Genomic DNA, 20352 nt, shown 5'->3' with positions numbered 1-20352 from the left:
AGATGAGTGAACTTACTCATTTTTTTAAAAAGTATATGTCTCTTTTAAAAAATGTATTTTTATTTTTATTGATTTTTTTAGAGAGAGAGGGAGAGGGGGAGAGAGAGAGAAATATCCATGTGAAAGCGAAAAATTGATTGGCTGCCTCCTGCATGCTCCCTACCGGGGATTGAGCCCACAACCTGGGCATGTGCTCTTCTGGGAATTGAACCATCAACCTTTCTGTACACAGGACGATGCCAGGGCTGAATATGCTCATTTTTGTGTCTCACCTGACACTGGTGAATGTAGGCTAAAGTGAGGGTGGAGGGGTGGAGGGTGCTGACTAAGGACCTTTAAACTTTCTGAAAGTCCCTTATGATACCCCACTGGCTCCATAGCTTGACCCCTGGGCTGAGGCCTGGCCCGAGTCTAACCCAACTGTGAGGGCCCTGGAGGTTTAAGTATAGTGACTCCCAAATCCAGCTGCCCTTGGAGACCCTCTTGAGAAGTCAGCACTGACAGCTTTGCACAGCCACACTCACACGTGATCATGAGTGCACACCCAGCACTCCTGAAATGCCCGCCCTCCTGGCACACACAGGAGGCTCATACATACCCCCTGCTCACACTCCTGAGCACACGGACGGCCTGCCTGGCGCTTGCCACATCTGAGTACCTTGGGCACTGCCCGTAGGCTTGCCAACCCTTCCAGGGCCTAAAGGACTGACCAGCATCTTCTTACCACCAACTGGTTCACAGCTGAGGCCTGAGCTTATCTCATACTCTGGAGAAGGAATGTCCCTGAGCAGGACCCCAAGACTCACGGTGGCACAGCCTGTAAGCCATAGACCTTCCCACTGTGGCCTCCAGCTCTGCTCCCAAGCAGCCGGCCTCCAGCCTGGTCCCCTCTGGTCTTAGCTCCCATTGACCTTACCTCACCAGGGCAGCAGCAAACTGTGGGACCCGGTGAAGGTGTCCTCTGGGCTTGAATATGAGCCTCCAGCTATAGGTACCTGTGTTGTGAGCGCCAGCTACCCCACTTCCCAGCCAGTTATCTCTGGGCTTAAAACTCCCCCAGGAAGGAAGCTTCTGGATCCTTCTTGTGTACCAGCTCTGCTAAGAGCCAGAAGGTTACTCTGGAGAAATAACCCAGGTCCTCCCCACATCAGGGCAGGCCAGGCTCCTGGTTAGCACTGCTCCACTCAGAGAATCTCTCATCACCCACCTTCACCCAAATCAAGGGTCAACAATTTCCCTTCGCCATCTCGCTGGGAAAGAATGGAGCAGGGAGGAAAATGGGGCTGGGACTTGGAGCCTGGCCACCCACCGCCCCAGTTTGGTCACCATGACATACCCAGTATCGGCTGCATGGCAGGATGCAGTCAGTTAGTAGTCACTGAACAAACTTAGGTGCTATTTACTCCTCCATCCACCCATCCATCCATCCATCCATCCATCCACAGGTTCCTAGCCAGGCCCTGGGGGAAACGGCCCTGCAGAAGCAAAAATGAATTAGACCTCATTCCCTTACTTCCAGAGCTCCCTGTGCAGGCAGCACAAGGTGAAGGGCTTCCCCTACTCCAGGGTCGTGACACCCAGCTTCTTAGGTCCTGGGATGAGCATTTATTACCCCTCTGACAGGAGTGCTCACATCCAGAGTTTGCTGTCCCAGCCCTGCAGGTAGCACAGAACTCAGTGACAGGCCTGAAGGAACCCTACTTCCCACCCACACCCGCCTTTGCCGCCTACTCACTGGCTCTGCAGCCATCCTCATCATGGTGAGGGGGCGTGGTGTCCCTTCTGCCCTCCAGGGGCAACTGGGACCCTGGCGACCTGCCCTGTGGCTCTGACAGCGCCCGCTGCCGGCCCCCAGCTCTGTGTGGTGATGATTTTTGTCATTTACCGCAGCATCATAAGCCCTGCCATGTCCCATGTGGGCAACCCGTGCTCATGACCCAAGTAAGTGCCCCTTGGGGACACGGAGGGTGGGAGCACTGTTCTGGCCCCAGGCCCAATGTGGGGATCCCTAGGTTCCTTCCATCACATGGCTGGGTCCCAGCTAATGGCTGTCCCTCTGCCTAGGCTGGCAACATTGCCAACACCTGCAGCACTGCTGCTGACCCTCCTCTTGGGCCAGGTCTGCACCTCACTGGCTGAGCAGCTCACCAGGAGGGGTGAGTGAGGGCAGGGGGTCACAGTGGTGTCCTGGCATCAGTTGGGAACTCAGAGCTTGCAGCTCCTGCATTGGTGTCACCAGCCTGTTCAGCTACCTCCACACCTCAGCCAGTTATCTCTGGGCTGGCCAGGGGCACACGGTTGGTATCAGGGGGGGGTGAGTTGGGGACAGAGCCTATGAGCTGACTTGATGGGTTGTGCCAGCCCCCTTGCACCCAATAGAACCGTGGCCAGCTCTGCCCTTTGCCCAGAGATGTACAGAATCCAGCCCCTCCATGGAGATGCCTTCACTTTCAAAGTCTTCATCTTCCAGTGTATCCATTTCTGTTCCTCTCCCTTCTATGTGACATTCTTCAGAGGCAGCGAGGAGCCCCTACCCCCTGAAGCCGTTGCCTCCCAAGGAGGTGACCCAGCAGAGCAGCAGCGTCCTTGAGCCTCCAGACTTTTCTCTATCAGCGTCTTGTTGACCTTGAAGCTGGTCCTTGATTTCCTTGGGCTTCAGTTTTCTCAACTGGAACACACGAGCCGGATGTGAAATTCTAACACCTGCATTCATTTACTCACTCCTCCCTGGGCGGCCCAGACCTGACCCCCCCGCCCCACCTCCCAGTGCTGCAGTTTGGGGTCATTGCCATCTCTGTGCTGGCCTTTCACTGAGCACCCTGGACTGGATGCAGGGGACCCCAAAATAAGCCAGACCTTTTCATTCCCTCGGGGAGCTTCCAGTTTTTAACAAGGACTGGTTAGGAGTCTGAAGGGCGAGGCTCGCAGGAGGTGTTACTGTGTAAATTGCCCTTGTCATTTGGTGGGAATGGGAGGGAGAATCATCTAGAGAACTTGTCCCCAGCAGCATGACATCCTCTTCCTGGGCCATTGGCTTCTCATGGGTTTAGCAGTAGATGTGGGCCATGGTCCCACAGGCCCTTGGGAACTAGTAGCCCTCTGGGACTAGTGGGGAGAGGGCAAGTCCCCCCAGCAGCCCTGTCACCAGCATTAGCCCCCAGTGAGGGGGAGGCCAGAGGATCAGGAACAGTGGGGAGAGGGTCGGCCTCTGTATGGAGTTTAGCTGTGACCTGGCGCCAGAGCAGGAGGGCACATGGCCCACAGATGCAGTGATCTACAGGTTTGTGGGACACATTCCCCCTCCCGGGGCTGCAGTTCAGTTTCATCGCCATCCTTGTGATGGCCTTCCCACAGGCACCCCTGTTTGCCCTGCTCAGCAATGGGTGGAGACCCGACTGGACACCCACAAGTTCGTGTGTGAGTTCCGGCCGCCAGTGGCTGAGCAGGCACAGGGCTTTGGGATCTGGCTGCTCCTGCTTCGGTCGCGGTCAATGCGAGTGTGGGGCAAAGGAGTGGAATACAGGGTCAGGAGCAATGGAGACCGGAGACTGGTAGGGAGGCTCAGGGGGAGGGAAATGGAGGCTGGAGCTGGAAATCCGGGCAGAGATTGGGAAATAGAGGCAGAGGGCTAGGACCCTGAGGCTTAGGCTCATCCTGCCTGTGGGAGTGCCAGGAGGGGGTGAAACTGGGCCCTGAAGACCCTCCAGCCCTGCAAGCTCTCCCCAGCGCCTTCACCTGGGACTGTCTCCGGTACCAGTAGGAACAGCGCAGCCTGGCGACCGCACCTCCAGCCTAACTTGCCCAGGGCAACCACGCCACCCAGCAGGTGGCATTCCCAAGGGCCTGTGGGACCATGGCCCATATCTAAGGCTCAACCCATGAGAAGCCAATGGGGTATTTCTCGCCCAGGAAGAGGGTGTCAGGCTACGGGGGGCGGGGCGCGGAGGGGGCGGGACCTTCCTGGGAGGGGTGGGGCACATCCTGTGAGAGGAGTGGGGCGGGGCCTAGCTGGGAGGGCAGAAAGCGGAGTCTGGGGAACAGATGAGTGGGCCGAGCTGGAGGCTCAGGGCCAGGCCTCTAGGGCAGGGGCGGGAGAGTCCGGAGTGGAATCCAGAGCCTCGCAGCACCCCGCGCCCTCCGCAACCCAGGTACAAGTCCTCCACGCAGGGGAGGGAGCCTCACTCTCTTCTACCGGAAGCTGCTGACTGTGCGCTGGGCTCCATCATCACCTTCGAGGTAGGCTCAGCGTCGGACAGACCTGGGTTCAAGTTCAGGCTCTGCCGCCGGCGGGCTGCACGCGGGGAAATATTACAGAATAGGATCTATTTCGTCGGATCGTTACGAAGATTCAGTGTCAAGCACTTGCACATCGTACGCGCTCAGTGAGTCAGTATCACCACCACCACCATTATCTCTTGGCTACAGACCTGGAGGAAGCGGGAGCGTGTCCCTCAGCCTAGCCCTGCCTCTCACAGGGTCCTGTGTTAAGGGCTCTAGTGATATCTCTGTCTTCGGACAAATGACAACTTGCTTATGTTTCGGTTCCTTCGTTTGTAAAACGGGAGTAGTAGTTGTATTTACCTCCCAGAGCTGTTGTGAGGATTAAATGAACCAACACCCAGAAAACCCTCAGCAGTGTCTTGCACTCAGTAAGCCCTCGTGAATTAAGGTTGCTCGGGAGTCGTTCTCTCCTTGGCCCCCGCTTCTCCCCAGCACGTGGTATTCTCCTGCGCCTCCTCGCCTGGCTCGTGCCTGACGTGCCAGCCGTTCTGGCTACCGAGGTAAAGCGCGAGCGCTACCTGGCTCAGCAGGCGCTGGGCAACCGCGAGGCGCAGCTTTGGTCAGAGGGCCGGCGGGCCCTGGCCACGCCCCTCTGTCCTGACCCCGCCCCTCTGTCCCCCGGTCACACCCTCTGGTCACGCCCCTCTCCCCCGCCCCGCCCCTCTCCCCTGGCCGCGGTCCCGCCCCTCTCCCCTGGTCACGCCCTCTGGCCACGCCCCTCTCCCCCGCCCTGCCCCTCTGCCCCCCGGTCACACCCTCTGGCCACGCCCCTCTCCCCTGGCCACGGTCCCGCCCCTCTGCCCCCCGGTCACGCCCTCTGGTCACGCCCCTCTGCCCGCCCCGGGCCTTAGCTCAGCTTTCTTCCCCGCCTCCGGTTTGTCCTCTCCAAGAGGGAGGATTGGGCCGCATTACCTCTAATTATCTCCTAGCCCCGCCCACGCCACGCCACGCCCTCTTTTAAATATTATCCGGGCTCGGGTCTTCTCTGCTCCGTCTGGGGGCAGCCTGCTCAGCCTGACCAAGTGGTGCTTTCTGTTCGCTGCAGCAGAGGCTCTGTCCCCAGAGCCCAGGCGGCAGGAGCGAGTGAGGCAGGACTGCCCTTCCAGGACCCTAGGTCCCCAAGGATGCTCCTTTCATGACGGTTCTCTGCTTCCGGCTCGGGGTCTGGACAGTACCTTGGCCAGCGTCCTCGAGGTCACCCGGAGCTGGGATGAGAGAGTCAGAGTTCCCTGAAGACCCCCAGTCCTGCCCTGCCTCCCTCTCTCTGTCCCCTTTCTCCTGCCCTATGTGCAATGCAGGCAATAGACCTCTCTGCACCCCAGCTTGGTGACTCTCCCTGGACAGTGTCCCTATCACCTGTGTGCAGTGTCTCCTCATTATGGGACGATGCTGGGGGGAGGAGGGCGGACAAGAGGAATATGAGGGAGTGGAGGTACCTAATCATTTTGTGTTTTTTTTGTTTGTTTTTTTTTTTACCTAATCATTTTGAACTGAATGGTCACTAGTTGATAGGGGGAGTTCACTGGGGCCTGGGGCCTAGGCCCCCTGCCCCATATGTCCATTAAGGCCTGTAGTGTATGAATAATATTGAAAGGATTTAGTTAGGTCAGCTGAGACACCTCCCAGCAGACTTTCAAACACTTCACCTGGTCGTCCCCAAAGCCTGGCGGGGCGGCACAGGGCAGTGATTAAGGACACAGGTTGGTGGTGGAGTCAGGCAGACCTGGATTTTGAATATCAGTTCTGACTTATTAGCCGCATGACCTTGAGTAAGTTATTTAATCCCTAGAACCTCCATTTCATCATCTTTGGGATACGGACTTCATAGAGCTAATGAGAGATTTAAATGGGATAATGCCCATTACAACCTGTGCAAGCCTCATGTCCTCATCTAAGAAGTGAGAGCTGTAACAGTATCTGGAACAGTGAGTGCCGGCACATAGTGAGTGTACAGTATGAGTTATTAGCAACACGAATATTAGTAGGTATGTACATATTCATGTGGCTACAGAAGTGCCTGCATGCTCAGAGGAATGGCAGGTAGCATTAGGGAGAAAGCAGCTTCCCCTTCCCCAGGTGGGGAACATTGCATGCCAGGCACAGAGTAGGCCCTCCTTCCCTGGCACTGGTTCTGCTTGGGCTATTTGAATTGGTTTATGGAGGGCTCATTGGGTGTGGACTAGAGTCTGGGAAGACTTCCTGGAGGAGGAGGCTGTTAGAGATGATGAGATGGGTTATTCATGAGGAGCGGTGATGCTGGAAGGACTGGCCAGGATGATGGCAGATGCATCACATCACCTACCTTCATGATTTCCATCTCCCAACCATAGAGATGAGTGTTCCCATTTTATAGATGCTGTAGCGGCTCAGAGAGGTCAGCTCACCAAGGAGTTCTCAAGGTCCCTGAGGAGTCCAAGGCTTGAGAGTCTCCCTGCGAAGGCCCCAGGATGCTCCCCAGCCCAAGGGAAGTCTTGAGCAGCCTCACATTCGGGAAGCTCTAGAAGAGGGTGACTTGTCTCCTGGGAGGAAAAGCAGTGCCTCCCCATCTTTAGGGTGTCGGTCTGGGGTCCTTCAGAGCCTCTCCTGGGCATAGGACTCCCATTGTTCCAGCCCCCCTCTTGTACCCCAGACTGGCCAAACCGGTTCTGGGGAAGGGGGGCGGGGAGCAGGCACGTTGAGACAGCCGCCTGCCCGCCTGCGAGGTTCCCTCCGCCTTCACCTCCCCCCTCCCTGCCCCACACAATACCCAGGAGCTTGCATTGCCTGGGCTTAGGGGCCATGCTGACATCGCCCCCTGAGGACCTGGCTGCAACCCCAGAGCCCCCAGGGTGGCCTGGAGCCCTGGACCGGGCCGGAGGCTGGACCGGAAGGAGCTCCCTGGCTGAGGTAGGGCCCCACCCGGCTGCCAGCAGCCCATCCTTCTCCCGCCAGTCTTCCAGAGAGAGTCCTTTGTGCTGCCCGCCGCACTCACTGTGGCTTTCTGGGGCTCCACAGCCTGCTGGGCCGGATCCCCTTTCCAGCCATGACCTTCCGCTTGGCTTTGTCCCTTTAGGGGCCAAGGGGCCTTGTTGGGTCCCTACTCCTCTGGGTACCAGGGCAAGGGGCACCAGGGAAGGGGCAGGGAAAAGCTGGGCACAGGAGGCCAGAGGTGCTTTCCCTGGACTATGGTAGTGCCCAGGGACCCTCTCTGCCAGCCTTGCCAAGTGGATCCATTGTCCTGTGATTAGCAGTGCCCACTAGATGGACTCTGGGCCTCTGACCCTCCTTCTCATCCTGCGGAGCGGCCTGATTTACAGATGGGGACACTGAGGCCCAGGGCCAGACTTGCCTAGGGCCACACAACTTGTTCATGTCCACACTAGGCCTTGAACCTTGGCAGGGGTTTTCCCCTGCGGGTTCCAGAAGGACTGTGGCTGGCCGAGTGGGCACTAGAGTCTCCTGCGGTCATGTCTTGGGCAGGTAATGTCCCTGCTCCCTTGGCCAGTTCTCTTCTTGAAGCTTTTTTCTTTTCCAGCAGAGATGAGCTACACACACTATAAACACAGCTCTGCCCCTCCTGGGTCCCCAGCACTGAGGTAGAGTGGAAGGTCACAGGGCCAGCAGCCGAGCTAGATGGGTCATTCCTGTTGCCACTTGGCCTAGACCCTGGCTTCCCCCCTAGAGACCTGCCTCCAGCCCGTCTCCCCCCCCCCCCCAGAAAGCTTTCCACCACCCAGCCTTCTCCCCTGAGGCTTCAGGAGGGGGTGTTCCGGCCCCCAGGGCGCCATGTTTTGCTCATTTATCTCTGCAACTGACAGGGGAGTGGGTGGTTCCTCCCTGCCCTTCAGGAGCTTGCAGAACCCAAGTGGAGAAAGTCTCCCAGAATACAAGGAAGCGGGGGCATGCGTGTGTTCTTCCATGCGTGTGTTCTTGCATGTGTGTGTTCTTCCATGCATGTGTTCTTGCATGCCTGTGCCCACAGAAGCAAGTGGGACTTCTGTGTTGAGGGCTTCTGGTTCCTGGAGAGAAAGAGATCTGAGTGGACAGTGGTCCCATGTCTCCTGCCAGAAGCTTCTACAAAGTAGAGTATGTCTCACCCTCACTGCCTCAGTTTCCCCATCTGTGTGATAGCCCCTGACTGGAGAAAGACTAATAACACTCAGAAGAATGACTATCAATGATAAAGCTCCTACTATGTTATCCTTCATTCTCATATTAGTGTTTGGCATGACTATCCTAGTTACCGGATGAGAAAACTGAGAAACTTGCTTAGATGGACAGAGGTTTAATATACAAGCTAAAGTGCCTGGCTGGCGTGGCTCAGTGGTTGAAGGTTGACCTATGAACCTATGATCACAACTGACCTATGATCACAGTTCGATTCCCAGTCAGGGCACATGCCCAGGTTGCAGGCTCCATCCCCAGTAGGAGGTGTGTAGGAGGCAGCCTATCAGTGATTCCCTCTTATTGATGTTTCTATCTCTCTCTCCCTTTCCCTGCCTCTCTGAAATCAATCAATGAAAAAAGAGTTGAGAGGCTGGGTGCAGAGAGAGTGGGGTCCAGTCACAGATGCAGCTGTTTGCACTGGGTCCTCTCTCCCTTCCTCCCAGGGTCACTGACACGGTCACTGTTTCTCTCAGGCCATGGCTTTTCTCCCTAATCTCTGTGTATTGGTCCCTAGATATTTCAGTCAGAACAGTTAGCGCTTACCTCCTCCAGGAAGCCTTCCTGGAAAGCGCAAGTCAGTCAAGCCCAGCACCCTGCTCTGATGGTCCCTCTGGCTCTGCTTTTGCCAACCTGGATTGTAACTGTTTTCGTTTTTGGCTTCCCCTACTGGACTGGCAGCCCCGCAGGGCACGACATGTTCCTCCATCTGTCTCCCTGGGTTTTTCTGGGCTTCACAGTATCCGGTCTGTCTGAAATTGTCAGCGTCACTGTCTCCATCTCTGTGTCCCTGACTGTCTCAGCATTTTGGGTCTCAGTGTCTAAGCTGCCGCTGAAAGGTCTCCGTTTCTCCAGGTCTCTGTCTCCGGGGCCTCCTGGCCCTGCCAGGCGGGGCACTGCCCTTTTGGCCTGAGGGGCCTCTGGGGATGGGGGGGTCTTTGCTGCCCCGCCTGCCCACAGCGAGGCCAGGCTAGGGTAGGCCCCCGCCCAGCCGCTGCCTGCTCCCTCCCTCCCTCCCTACCGCTTGCCTCACCACAGGGTTTGATGAATCAAACTCTTTGTCTGGGTGGGATCTCCCCCAGCCAGCTGGGCAGAGAGAGGGCTTCCCCTGCCGGAGCAGCCGACCATCAGCAGCAGCCTCAGCTGGAGAGGTGAGGGGCGCAGGAGGGCCGCCGGCAGAGGGCCAGGGCTGTGGGGGCTTGGACCCCTGGGTCATTAGGCCTGTCCCGGGGCTCCAGCAGCCTCCCTGGGGTGACTTCCTACGCAGGAAGGACCCGTCCAGCCTGGCCTGATCCTGGGGCTGGGAGCCGGGGTGGGGAAGGAACCCTTCTCGCCCCAAGCTGGGGGGCCGGGACCCCTCCCTGTCCTGCTCCTGGGAGTGCCCAGCCTGATTTGCCTGGTGGCGCGCCTGCCAGTCTGTGACTCTCCCAGCCAGCTTGGCATGGGTGTGGGCACCACTCAGCACGGAAAGCTGCAACTCTGGGCATGGGAGGGGAGGTTGGGTAACACCAAAGCCAGGACTTCCTAGGCCTGCGTGTTTGAGTCTGCATCCTGGTGTGTGAGTGTGAGTGGAACAGGAGCGAGAGAAAGCTGGAGTGGACATGTGAATAGCGGACGGGTCCCTGTGTGTGAAAATGTGTAGTTGTATGAAAGAAGTGTGTGAATGTGTGAGCCTGTGAATGTGAAAGGTCTGAGCGTATCTGTGAAGTTGTGTATGTCAGTGTATGTGTACTTGGGAGAAAATGTGTGTGGATGTACGTGACAGTGTATGTATCTGTATATCTGCTCATATGTCAGAGTAAGAAAAGGCACAACGTGGTTAAAAGCACAGACGCAGAAGCTAGACAGCCTGGGTTTGAATTCCGGGTCCACCATTCACCGAATACCTCGCTTTCCTCACCTATAGGACGGGGATAATAATAGCATCAACTCAGGGTTGTTGTGAGGATTAGATGAGATACAATGTATAAAGCACCTGGCCTGTCATTCATTAAATGCCATGTAAGTATTAGCGATTCCTATATCATTAGGTGTGTGAGAGAGCTGGGACAAATGTGTGTACACATGTCTGCATAAGGGTTTGTCCAGGCCTCCAGGATGTGGTGGCTTCTTGGCCAGCCCTGCTGTCCTGTGTCTGGTTCTGATATCTTCTCCCCTCCAGGCCCAGGTGACTGGCAGAGCAAAGGAGGAATGGACTGTGGGCCACCTGCCACCCTCCAGCCCCCCCTGGCTGGACCACCTGGTACTGCCTGCCACCCAGTAGCTGTGTGCCAGCAGGAGAGTCTGTCCTTTGTGGAGCTGCCCACCCTGCAGCCCCCAAGCTCTGTGTGTCTGGATCTCTTCCCTGTCACCCCAGAGGAGCTGCAGGCTCCTGGCAGCCGCTGGTCCCTGGGGACCCCTGCTCCTCTCCAAGGGCTGCTATGGTCATCATCCCCAGGAGTCCCAGACACCGAGATCTCTCCCAGTGGGGGGATGCGGCCCAGCAGGGCTGGCAGCTGGCCACACTGTCCTAGTGCCCAGCCCCCACCTCTGGAGGGACCCTGGAATCCCCAGCACCCACAGCCTCAGCGCCGAGCCAGCCATGGCTCGGAGAAGAAGTCAGCCTGTGAGTCACTTTGGGTGACGGGGTGGGGGGATGGGGGGTGGAGGGGGTGGCCCAGGGGGGTGAGTAGGGGAGAGGTTGCGTGGCTCTTTAGGACTCTTAAGCCCCAGAGTCCCCCAAAACAGGCAGGACGAGTGGTAGGTTTTCGTGATAGGGACCCGGAGCTCAGGGAGACGGGGAATGCCTTGTCTGCAGTCACAGCAAGTGGGTGGCTGTCCTGGGCTCCCTGGCCCTTTGCCCACCCTTTGCCCACTGCAGTCAGGCACTGTGTTCCCTCTGCCCCTCTTGTTGATTTCATTTCTCGGGGGACCAGCTCTCAGCAAACAGTTGCCCTTTCACTTGGGCATGTTGCCTAGATGCTCAGGGCCACAGGGCCGCGGCAGAGCGGAGTGGGAGAGACCCCGCGGTCGCCAGCCTGTGCTCTCACCCCACCTGCAGGGCGCAAGATGCGGGTGTACCAGAGCGAAGAGGCCCCTGGCAGCCCCGAGGCCCACGCTGTCTTCCTGGAGCCTGGCCAGGTGGCAGAGCCGCCTCTGAGCACAGAGGAGCCTCGGCCTCTAGAGCTGGCGGGGCCCACCCGAGGGGGCCTGGAGGGGCCCGAGCGGAGGCGCTTCTCGGCCTCTGAGCTGATGACCCGGCTGCACTCTTCCCTGCGCCTGGGGCGGCACTCCGCAGCCAGAGCACTGGCCCAAGGGGCAGGCGCTGGAGCAGCCCGGGAAGGTACCTGCTCCTCCCCTTGGCCCTCAGAGCAGCCCGGGAGCCAGATGCCGGGTGGAGCAAGGCTCTCGCACTGGACACGTGAGGCTGGGTGCTGGTCAGCTGGAGTGTGGCGCCCCGCTGCCCAGGGCCACCCACCCTCCGCTCTCGCCTTCTCCAGGGAAAGCGTCTGGCAGGGAGCCGCGCAGCGCAGAGATGAGGGTGGACGGCGCGGCGACGGCAGCCCCTGTGGACCCCAGCGGGAGCCAGGGCAGCGGGCCGGCGTCCAGGTAGCACCTCTCCCCCCAGGGTCGGGTCTGAGGCCGGGGCGCACGCGGCGGAGCCCCGACGTTCTCTCTCTCTAGGCTGGAATCGCAGGAAGAGCCGGCTCAGGGTTCCAGAAGCGCCAGCGAGCGACGACAGTCACGGTTCCTCCTTAACTGTACGCAGGAGGGGGCCGTGGAGGAAGGGGCTGCGGGTCCGGGGAAGCCGGGAAGCTGGGGTTCCGAGAGTTGAGACGTAGGGATCGTGTGAGCGGGAGAGAACGGAATCTCAGTCCCCAGCACGGGGGCTAGCACGCAGCTGGTGCTCGAGCAGTGTTTATGGAATGAATGAATGAATGAATGAATGAATGAATGAATTCACTGTCCCGCTGCTTGTTGAGTGAGGTGGGCCCTGGGGGGGCCGGGAGGAGCCGGGCCGCGGCAGGCGGGCGCCCATAGCCCTCCCCGCCCCTGTCCCCGCCCAGCTGTCCTCTACCAGGAATACAGCGACGTGGCCAGCGCCCGCGAGCTGCGGCGGCAGCAGCGCGAGGAGGAGGGCCCGGGGGACGAGGCCGAGGGCGCGGAGGAGGGGCCCGGGCCGCCGCGCGCCAACCTCTCCCCCAGCAGCTCCTTCCGCGCACAGCGCTCGGCGCGAGGCTCCACCTTCTCGCTCTGGCAGGACATCCCCGACGTGCGGGGCAGCGGCGTCCTGGCCACGCTGAGCCTGCGCGACTGCAAACTGCAGGAGGTGCGCGCGGGGCCGCAGAGCTGCCAGTCGTGGGAGGGGGTCCTGAGGCGCAGAGGGGATGGGGCGACTATACGGAGCGGGGCCAGGAGAGCCTGGTCCGGAGGCTTAGCGCGGTTCCGGGCCACAGGGGTCCCGGGCCAGCGGGACTGCAGACTGCAGAGGGCGGGACCGAGGGGACGGGCAATGCCCAGGTGGTTGCTAGGACCTGACCAGGCGGGGCTGGCAGCTAGAGAAGTCGGAGGAGCCTCGGAGCCGAAAGCCAGTGGAGAAGCGGGGCGAAGGGGCGGGGTCCTAGGGTAGGGCAGGGCCAGAGGAGGAGGGATCGCTGAAAGCCTGGACGGGGAAGCTGCGGAGGCAACCCTAGCGAAACCGCGTGGTGGGCGGGGGACAAGGCGGGGCCAAGAAAAGGGGCGGGTCAGAGAGAGGGCGGGGCCATCGGATGACCGGCAGGGCCCAAAGCCCAGGGCGAGGGGCTCAATCGAGGGCTCCAGTTTGTTTTGAACAATTGTGCTGGGCAGGAGATGGGTCCTGAACCCCACCAGGCACCAGATCAGGGGTGGGGCTAGAGAAGGGGTGGGGGACAAGAGGTGGTGTCCAGGGCCAGGAGAAGGCGTCCGGGTAGACCGGTCTGGCAGTTCAACCCCTCATCTGCCTTTGCTCAGGCCAAGTTTGAGCTGATCACGTCGGAGGCCTCATACATCCACAGCCTGTCGGTGGCCGTAGGCCACTTCCTGGGCTCAGCTGAGTTGAGTGAGTGTCTGGGGGCGCAGGACAAGCAGTGGCTGTTCTCCAAACTGCCCGAGGTCAAGAGCACCAGTGAGAGGTAAGGGACTGGCCTGGCCTGATGGGGGGCGGGGATGAGATTGGTGCCGCTCCCAGGCCTGGGGTCTCACCCTGTCCCTGACCCCTCGCTGACCCCTCAGGTTCCTGCAGGACCTGGAGCAGCGACTGGAGGCAGATGTCCTGCGCTTCAGCGTGTGTGACATTGTGTTGCACCACTGCCCTGCCTTCCGCCGAGTCTACCTGCCCTACGTCACCAACCAGGCCTACCAGGAGCGCACCTACCAGCGCCTGCTGTAGGGCTGGGGCCTCGGAAAGGGGGGAGGACAGAGAGGTTCTCGGGGGGAGTGGGCGTGGAGGACTAGGTGCAGAAGGGTGACCTGCGAGGGAGGGGGTCCCTGTAAAGGGCTCTGTGACCCGAGTGCAGGAAGGATGTGCTGAGAAAGCACCTGAAGAACCACGGGGGTGGCTGGGTCATGGATCCCAGGAGTTCAGACCCAGCTGTGACCCCAGGCCCCTCCCCAACTTCCAGCCTGGAGAACCCCAAGTTCCCTGGCATCCTGGCTCGCCTAGAGGAGTCTCCCGTGTGCCAACGCCTGCCCCTCACCTCCTTCCTCATCCTGCCGTTCCAGAGGATCACCCGCCTCAAGATGCTGGTGGAGGTACCTGCAGGACCCAGGCTGCAGTGAGGGCTGGGCCAAGGAGATGCCACTGTGAACCTCCACAGCCCCTTCTGGGCGGGCACCCATGGGCGGGCAGGGGCACGGGGGGAGGCCATGGCCTGCCGCATTGAACCGACCCCACCCTCCAGAACATTCTGAAGAGGACAGCACAGGGCTCTGAAGATGAAGACATGGCCACCAAGGCCTTCAATGCGCTCAAGGAGGTGAGCTGGGCAGGGCAGGGGCCTTCTGGCTCCCAAGGGCTTCCCCAGAGCCCCGGTGTGTCTGTAAAGGCCCCCAGGTGGGCGTCCGAGGCTGGGTTCTGGGATCCGGGGTCTTGGGGCTGCAGGTGACTCCCCCACGGCCTCCCCAGCTGGTGCAAGAATGCAACGCCAGTGTGCAGTCCATGAAGAGGACGGAGGAGCTCATCCACCTGAGCAAGAAGATCCACTTTGAGGGCAAGGTGCATGCCCACCGCGGGCGGGTGGGCACACCAAGGGCAGCTCTTGTTCCCTCCCTCCCTGGGGGCTGCAGGCCAGTTCCTCACTGCTCCCACCCACCCCGCCCTGGCCGGCGCTCTCTGCCCTGCTGCCCCGGGTCTGACGTGTTCTCCCTCTTTGCCTTCTCCTTCCGCCCAGATCTTCCCACTGATCTCCCAGGCTCGCTGGCTGGTGCGGCACGGGGAGCTGGTGGAGCTGGCCCCGCTGCCCGCGGCACCCCCGGCCAAGCTGAAGCTGTCCAGCAAGGCGGTCTACCTGCACCTCTTCAATGACTGCTTGCTTCTCTCCCGACGGAAGGAGTGAGTCGGGGCCCGGTGCGGGGGGAGGTAGATTGGAGCTGTGCTCCCTTCTGCCCCACTATTGGGCCCACAGCCAGTCCATCCCTGAGCCTGGGAGCCCCAGCCTGCACCGGACAGTGTTGCCAGGGCACCCCGAGCCTGGGAGGCTCCAGCAGGAAAGGCAAGTTCATCTTCTAGAATCAAGGGCTGGACTATGTACAAAGGATTTGAAGCTGCTCTGAGCTTAAGCCAATCAGAGCACAGCCCTGGAGTCCCAGCTCTGCCCCGAGTCACAATGAGAACAGCCAGCATTCACCGTGCGCCTGTTCTGTGCCAGGCATGCTATGTGGATTACTCCCTGTTGCCCTCTAGATATTTCCCTGGTAAGTAGGCTCCCTTGTTACTGTCAGTATCTTGGAGCTGATAGTCAGGGAGCCCCAGTCTCTCTGATGCTAGACCCCACTAGACAGAGCCGAGGTCTCATCAGAGTTGCTGCCCAGTTGGCTCTTAGAACGGGCTCAGGGCAGAGGCTCAGAGAGAAGTTGACAACATGCCTGGGGTCAGAGGCTGGTCTCACCTTCCACCTGCCAGTGATCTGGTAGGAACGGAGTTCCCAATTCCTCGTGCGGACTTTGCTGGCTGCCAGGGAGGTGGTGCCCGGTGCAGTCGAGTTTCCTGGGGGAGGGTGCTAGAGGGGCGGCCGACCCCTTCTCCCTTGAATCAGAACTTGGCTGGTCCTGAGGGTGGGGCCTGGGAGCCTGGGCACCGGCCAGGCTGACCTCGCCTCCCCCGGCCCTGCAGGCTGGGCAAGTTCGCCGTTTTTGTCCACGCCAAGATGGCCGAGCTGCAGGTGAAGGACCTGAGCCTGAAGCCCCAGGGCATCCCTGGCCACGTGTTCCTCCTTCAGCTCCTGCATGGGCAGCACACGAAGCACCAGTTCCTGCTGAGGGCCCGCACCGAGTGAGTGGGCCTGGGGCTGGGGAGAGAGGACCCGTCCCCAGGTACTGGCCTTTTCTCTCTGGCTTCAGGACAGTCGCATGAAGCAGGACATGGGCAGAGCTGGCACCTGGTGTGGGGGGCGGGGGGAGGAGGGCCTGGGCCTGCTCTGTTCTTAGGCACAGAGCTGAGTAGGGCACAGGGCTGTGAGGTGAGTCCTGGGTGGGCATCATACGTGACCTGGGTGGGTCTGGATCATACCCCATTTCCCAGCTGTTTCATCACCCTGGCCCTGGGAAAATGCAGTTTGCATGTTGTGATCATTTGGCCTTGTTTTCTAGAAGTGAGAAGCAGCGATGGATCTCTGCCATGTGCCCCTCCAGCCCCCAGGAAGACAAAGAGGTCATCAGCGAGGGGGAAGGTAGCAGCCTGCCACCCTCCTCCCTCAAAGGCCCACATCCCCTGGGCTTTGTACCTTGTTTTCCCCCTTCCCTCCAATCCTGGGTGCCAGGGGGCCAGCGGGGCTACAGGGAGAGAGATCAGCTGCCCTGGGGAGTCAGGGGTGGCTCTGCAGAACCTGGAAGGATAGGCAGAATTCACATAGGACAGGCCGAACCCTGTGCGTACAGACAGCACCCTGGAGCTGACAAAGCCTTTTACATCCTCCCATTTCATCCCCATAGAAGCCCATTTTACAGGTTAGAAAACAGAGATTCAGAGAGGTAAGGTGACTTGTCCAAGTTCACCCAACTAGTAAGCGGCAGGGCTGAGATTCAAGTCAGGCATGTGTGGTTTTCCCAATACAACCAGCCCATCTAGTGTGATAGGAAGAGCTGAGGGCCTGGACCGGTACAGATTCTCTGGCTTGAGCTAGGAATCCTGCTCAGGTTGGTGGGTGAGCTTCCCATTCTAAAGAGGTACTCAGGGAAGGCCCCTGAAAGATGAGGAGGGGCAGGAGGAGATGAAAAGATCTGGCGGGAGCACTCCTGGGAGGAAGGACAGCCAGTGCAAAGGCCCTGAGGCAGGTGGGAGCTCAAGCGTTTGGGAACAGCAGGGTGAGCAGTGTGGCTGAGCTTCATGAGCGAGGGTGAGTGGGAAAGGAGAGGGGAAGAGAGGTGGTTAGCAAGGGGGCCATGCCAGACCACACAGGGATTTGTAGGCTGTGGGGAGGATTTTGGATTTTATTCTAAGAGGAGCAGGAAGCCCTGGAGGGTTATAAACCGGGTAGCAATGTGGCTTGAATCCCAGTTGAGGAGGATGGTCTGGAGGGAGCACCAGGGAGCATTAGGGGGCAACTGAAGGGGCCATTACTGCTTTGTGGGGGGTTTCTGGGGGCAGTTGGACATTGCCCTGGAGGTCAGGAGCAAGGTGTTGAGCTGGGGAGGAGAGAGCCCTGGGTGCAGCAACAGTAACGGAAGCTGTAACGGGAGGGACTCAACTCTAACTGAGGACTCATGGGGCTTGTGTTTAGGGTAAGAGAGGAGAAGAGCAGCCAGGGTGGGCTAGGGAGGGGTAGAGGAAAAGAAGCAGCAGTGGACACCCTCCCGCCCCCTTACTTCCTCCTCTGCCCCTCCCTGTCCACCCCATCCTGCCCTGGGGACTCCCTCAGTCTCTCTTGGGCTGTCAGACCGCCCCCAGGTTCAGTGTGTCCGGACATACAAGGCCCTGCAGCCGGACGAGCTGACCTTGGAGAAGACTGACATCCTGGCAGTGAGGACCAGGACCAGTGATGGTGAGAGGGGCCTCCTGGGAGGGCCTCCCGATGGCTCTCTCATGAGCAGGAGGTAGCTAGATGGCTACGACATCACAGGGAAAGGTTATGCAAGTGTTGATCAGCCACAGCATGCAGGAATGAAGTTAGACAACAGGAGGAACTTCCTACTTGTAAAGATGTAGGATTGAGAGTGACTGGTGGGGGAGAGTGGGAAACACCCTTCTTTGAGGATGTCGGGAAAAACAGGTCAGAAGTTCCTCTACGAGACTGCCAGAGGCAGGGTCCTTCCTGGGGCTGGGAGACGCTGAGATGGTGTCACCGCGGCCCCAGGGGTGCAAACGAGGCTTGCAACAGGGCCTAGGTCAGTGACGGCGAAACTTTTGAGCTGGGCGTGTCAGCATTTTGAAAAACCCTAACTTAACTCTGGTGCCGTGTCACATATAGAAATTTTTTGATATTTGCAACCATAGTAAAACAGAGACTTATATTTTTGATATTTATTTTATATATTTAAATGCCGTTTAACAAAGAAAAATCAACCAAAAAAATGAGTTCACGTGTCACCTCTGACACGCATGTCATAGGTTCGCCATCACTGGCCTAGGCGTCCCCTCGCAACCCGGCCCTGGTGTCCCTCAGATGCCACTGATGTTGTGCCTGGCCTGTGTGCCCCCAGGCTGGCTGGAGGGCGTCCGCCTGGCAGACGGCGAGAAGGGGTGGGTGCCCCAGGCCTACGTGGAAGAGATCAGCAGCCTCAGTGCCCGCCTCCGAAACCTCCGGGAGAATAAGCGAATCACGAGTGCCACCAGCAAACTGGGGGAGCTCCCTGCGTGATGGGCAGCCATGGCCGGGACCCCAGCTCCACGCCTGCTCTGGGACAGGTCCGGGAGGGACCTGCAGTGTCTCCGTTCCCCAAGCCTCTGCTGCTGGGACTTCTGCTCTGTGGCCCGGCATCGAGAGGACAGCTGTTCCCTTGCTTCTCGGCGTCCACTCTTCAAGGCCGGGGGCGGTTCCCTCCGCTGGCATGGGGGCCGCAACAAGGGGCCTCTGATATCTGGCAAGGATTGGGGCCCTCTGTCTTCCGTGTCCTTGACCCTGCCTGACTCTTGGTCCCTTCACCAGGGGCCTGGCAGGGAAAGGCTCCGGTACTAATGGGTCCTGCGGCCTGTGTATCTGGGGTCTTCTGGCCAGAGCCTGTGTGGGTCCTGGTTGTGACTTGTCTGTAAATAAACTCCCATCATGCCTTTGCTTGGAGTCTGTGAGCCATCCAACGCCCCATTTCCCCAGCTAAAGATCAGGAAGGTCTCGGGCTGCCTCCCCTTGGGGAATTCCCCTTTGGTAGAGTTCCCCTCTTAACCAGAGGAGGGTGAGATAGACTGCTTTGGGCTGCTGTTAGCAAAAGAGCAGATTCAAATAGGCTTAAATAGTAAAGAGAATGTATTAGTTCTTGCACTTGTTTCTTACAGTTTCTGTAACAAATTCCTGTGAAGTAGGTGATGTAAAGCAACAGAAATTTGTTCTCTCACAGTGCCGGGGGCCAGGAGTCTGAAATTGGCATCACTGGGCCTAAGTCCAGGTGTCTGGAGTAGAGATATGTTCTGGGGAGAAGGGTTCCTTGCCTAGTTCAGCCTCTGGTGGCTGCCAGCATTCCTAGGCTGGCTGTTGTATCACTCCAGCCTCTGCCTCAGTGGTCACATTGCCTTCTCTGTGTGTCTATGTCAAATATTTCTCTGCCTCCCTCTTATAAGGATACATGTGATTGCATTTGGGGCCCACCTGGATTCTTAATTCTTCTTCTTTTTTTTTTAATATATATTTTATTGATTTTTTTACAGAGAGGAAGGGAGAGATAGTTAGAAACATCGATGAGAGAGAAACATCGATCAGCTGCCTCCTGCACACCTCCTACTGGGGATGTGCCCGCAACCCAGGTACATGCCCTTGACCGGAATCGAACCTGGGACCTTTCAGTCCGCAGGCCGACGCTCTATCCAATGAGCCAAACCGGTTCTGGCTGGATTCTTAATTCTTAACTTAAATCCTTCTTATATTTTTTAAGTCCCATCTACAATGACCCACGCCTTTTTTTTTCTTTTTGTCATATGAGATGACATTTATAGGTTCTAGGCATTAGAATGTGGATGCATTTTGGGAGACCATTTCTCTGTCTACCACGATTCTCATATCTGAGAAGTGTAGAGTCAAGGTGGACTTCAGGCAAGGCTCGATCCAGTGGCTCATTTTTCTGACTGAGGACTCAACTCTTTACATTTCTCTACTCTGCTATTCTTGGTGTCAACTTTATCCTAAGGCTCCCAGGGGCTTCTTCTTTTTAAAAAAAAAATATTTTTATTGATTTCAGAGAGGAAGGGAGAGGGAGAGAGAGAGAGAAACATCAATGATGAGAGAGAATCATTGATTGGCTGCCTTCTGCACACCCCCCACTGCAAGATTTAGCCTGCAGCCTGGGCATGTACCTTACTGGGAATCGAACTATGATCTCCTGGTTCATAGATCGATGCTCAACCACTGAGCCACACTGGCCAGGCTCTGAGGGGCTTCTTCATTCACATCCAACATGGAAGAAGAGAATTGTCTTTGCCCCTCCTCCCCTTTCTCGAAGACCTCTCTGATTGGACGAGCTTGGATTACATGGCTACTTCTGGGCTGATCACGGAAGTCAGGGGGTGGTGTGTGCTGATGGACCTAAGCCTAGGCCATGTGCTCTATATCCCTGGAGCCAGATTGG

General features: G+C 58.4%; 1 protein-coding gene across 1 annotated transcript; it reads left to right on the top strand.

The window, feature by feature from the left end:
* The first annotated feature begins 7094 nt into the window (after window positions 1-7094).
* ARHGEF19 (Rho guanine nucleotide exchange factor 19) lies at window positions 7095-18841 on the top strand. The gene is made up of 16 exons (XM_070403137.1): window positions 7095-7167; window positions 10586-11029; window positions 11465-11746; window positions 11904-12012; window positions 12088-12164; window positions 12471-12733; window positions 13396-13556; window positions 13657-13809; window positions 14046-14175; window positions 14325-14399; window positions 14549-14638; window positions 14814-14974; window positions 15755-15913; window positions 16231-16310; window positions 17517-17621; window positions 18280-18841. Exons 2-16 carry the CDS (start codon window positions 10615-10617, stop codon window positions 18435-18437), a joined length of 2418 nt encoding a protein of 805 aa, XP_070259238.1. The 5' UTR covers window positions 7095-7167; window positions 10586-10614; the 3' UTR covers window positions 18438-18841.
* Window positions 18842-20352: the final 1511 nt, after the last annotated feature.

Source organism: Myotis yumanensis, unplaced genomic scaffold, assembly GCF_028538775.1.
Source record: "Myotis yumanensis isolate MYYU_CA2020_CCGP unplaced genomic scaffold, mMyoYum1.0.hap1 SCAF_2, whole genome shotgun sequence".
In the NCBI taxonomy this organism is placed as follows: domain Eukaryota; kingdom Metazoa; phylum Chordata; class Mammalia; order Chiroptera; family Vespertilionidae; genus Myotis; species Myotis yumanensis.
This window is presented reverse-complemented; position numbering and strand designations above follow the sequence as displayed.

What these genes read in the sequence shown, in the direction of transcription:
- ARHGEF19 (XM_070403137.1), top strand. Translation starts at nt 10,615, where the DNA reads ATGGACTGTGGGCCACCTGCCACCCTCCAGCCCCCCCTGGCTGGACCA. An exon ending in GGCAGCGGGCCGGCGTCCAG is followed by an intron (nt 12,013 to 12,087) that starts GTAGCACCTCTC and finishes CTCTCTCTCTAG; the next exon opens with GCTGGAATCGCAGGAAGAGC. An exon ending in CTTCTCTCCCGACGGAAGGA is followed by an intron (nt 14,975 to 15,754) that starts GTGAGTCGGGGC and finishes CCGGCCCTGCAG; the next exon opens with GCTGGGCAAGTTCGCCGTTT.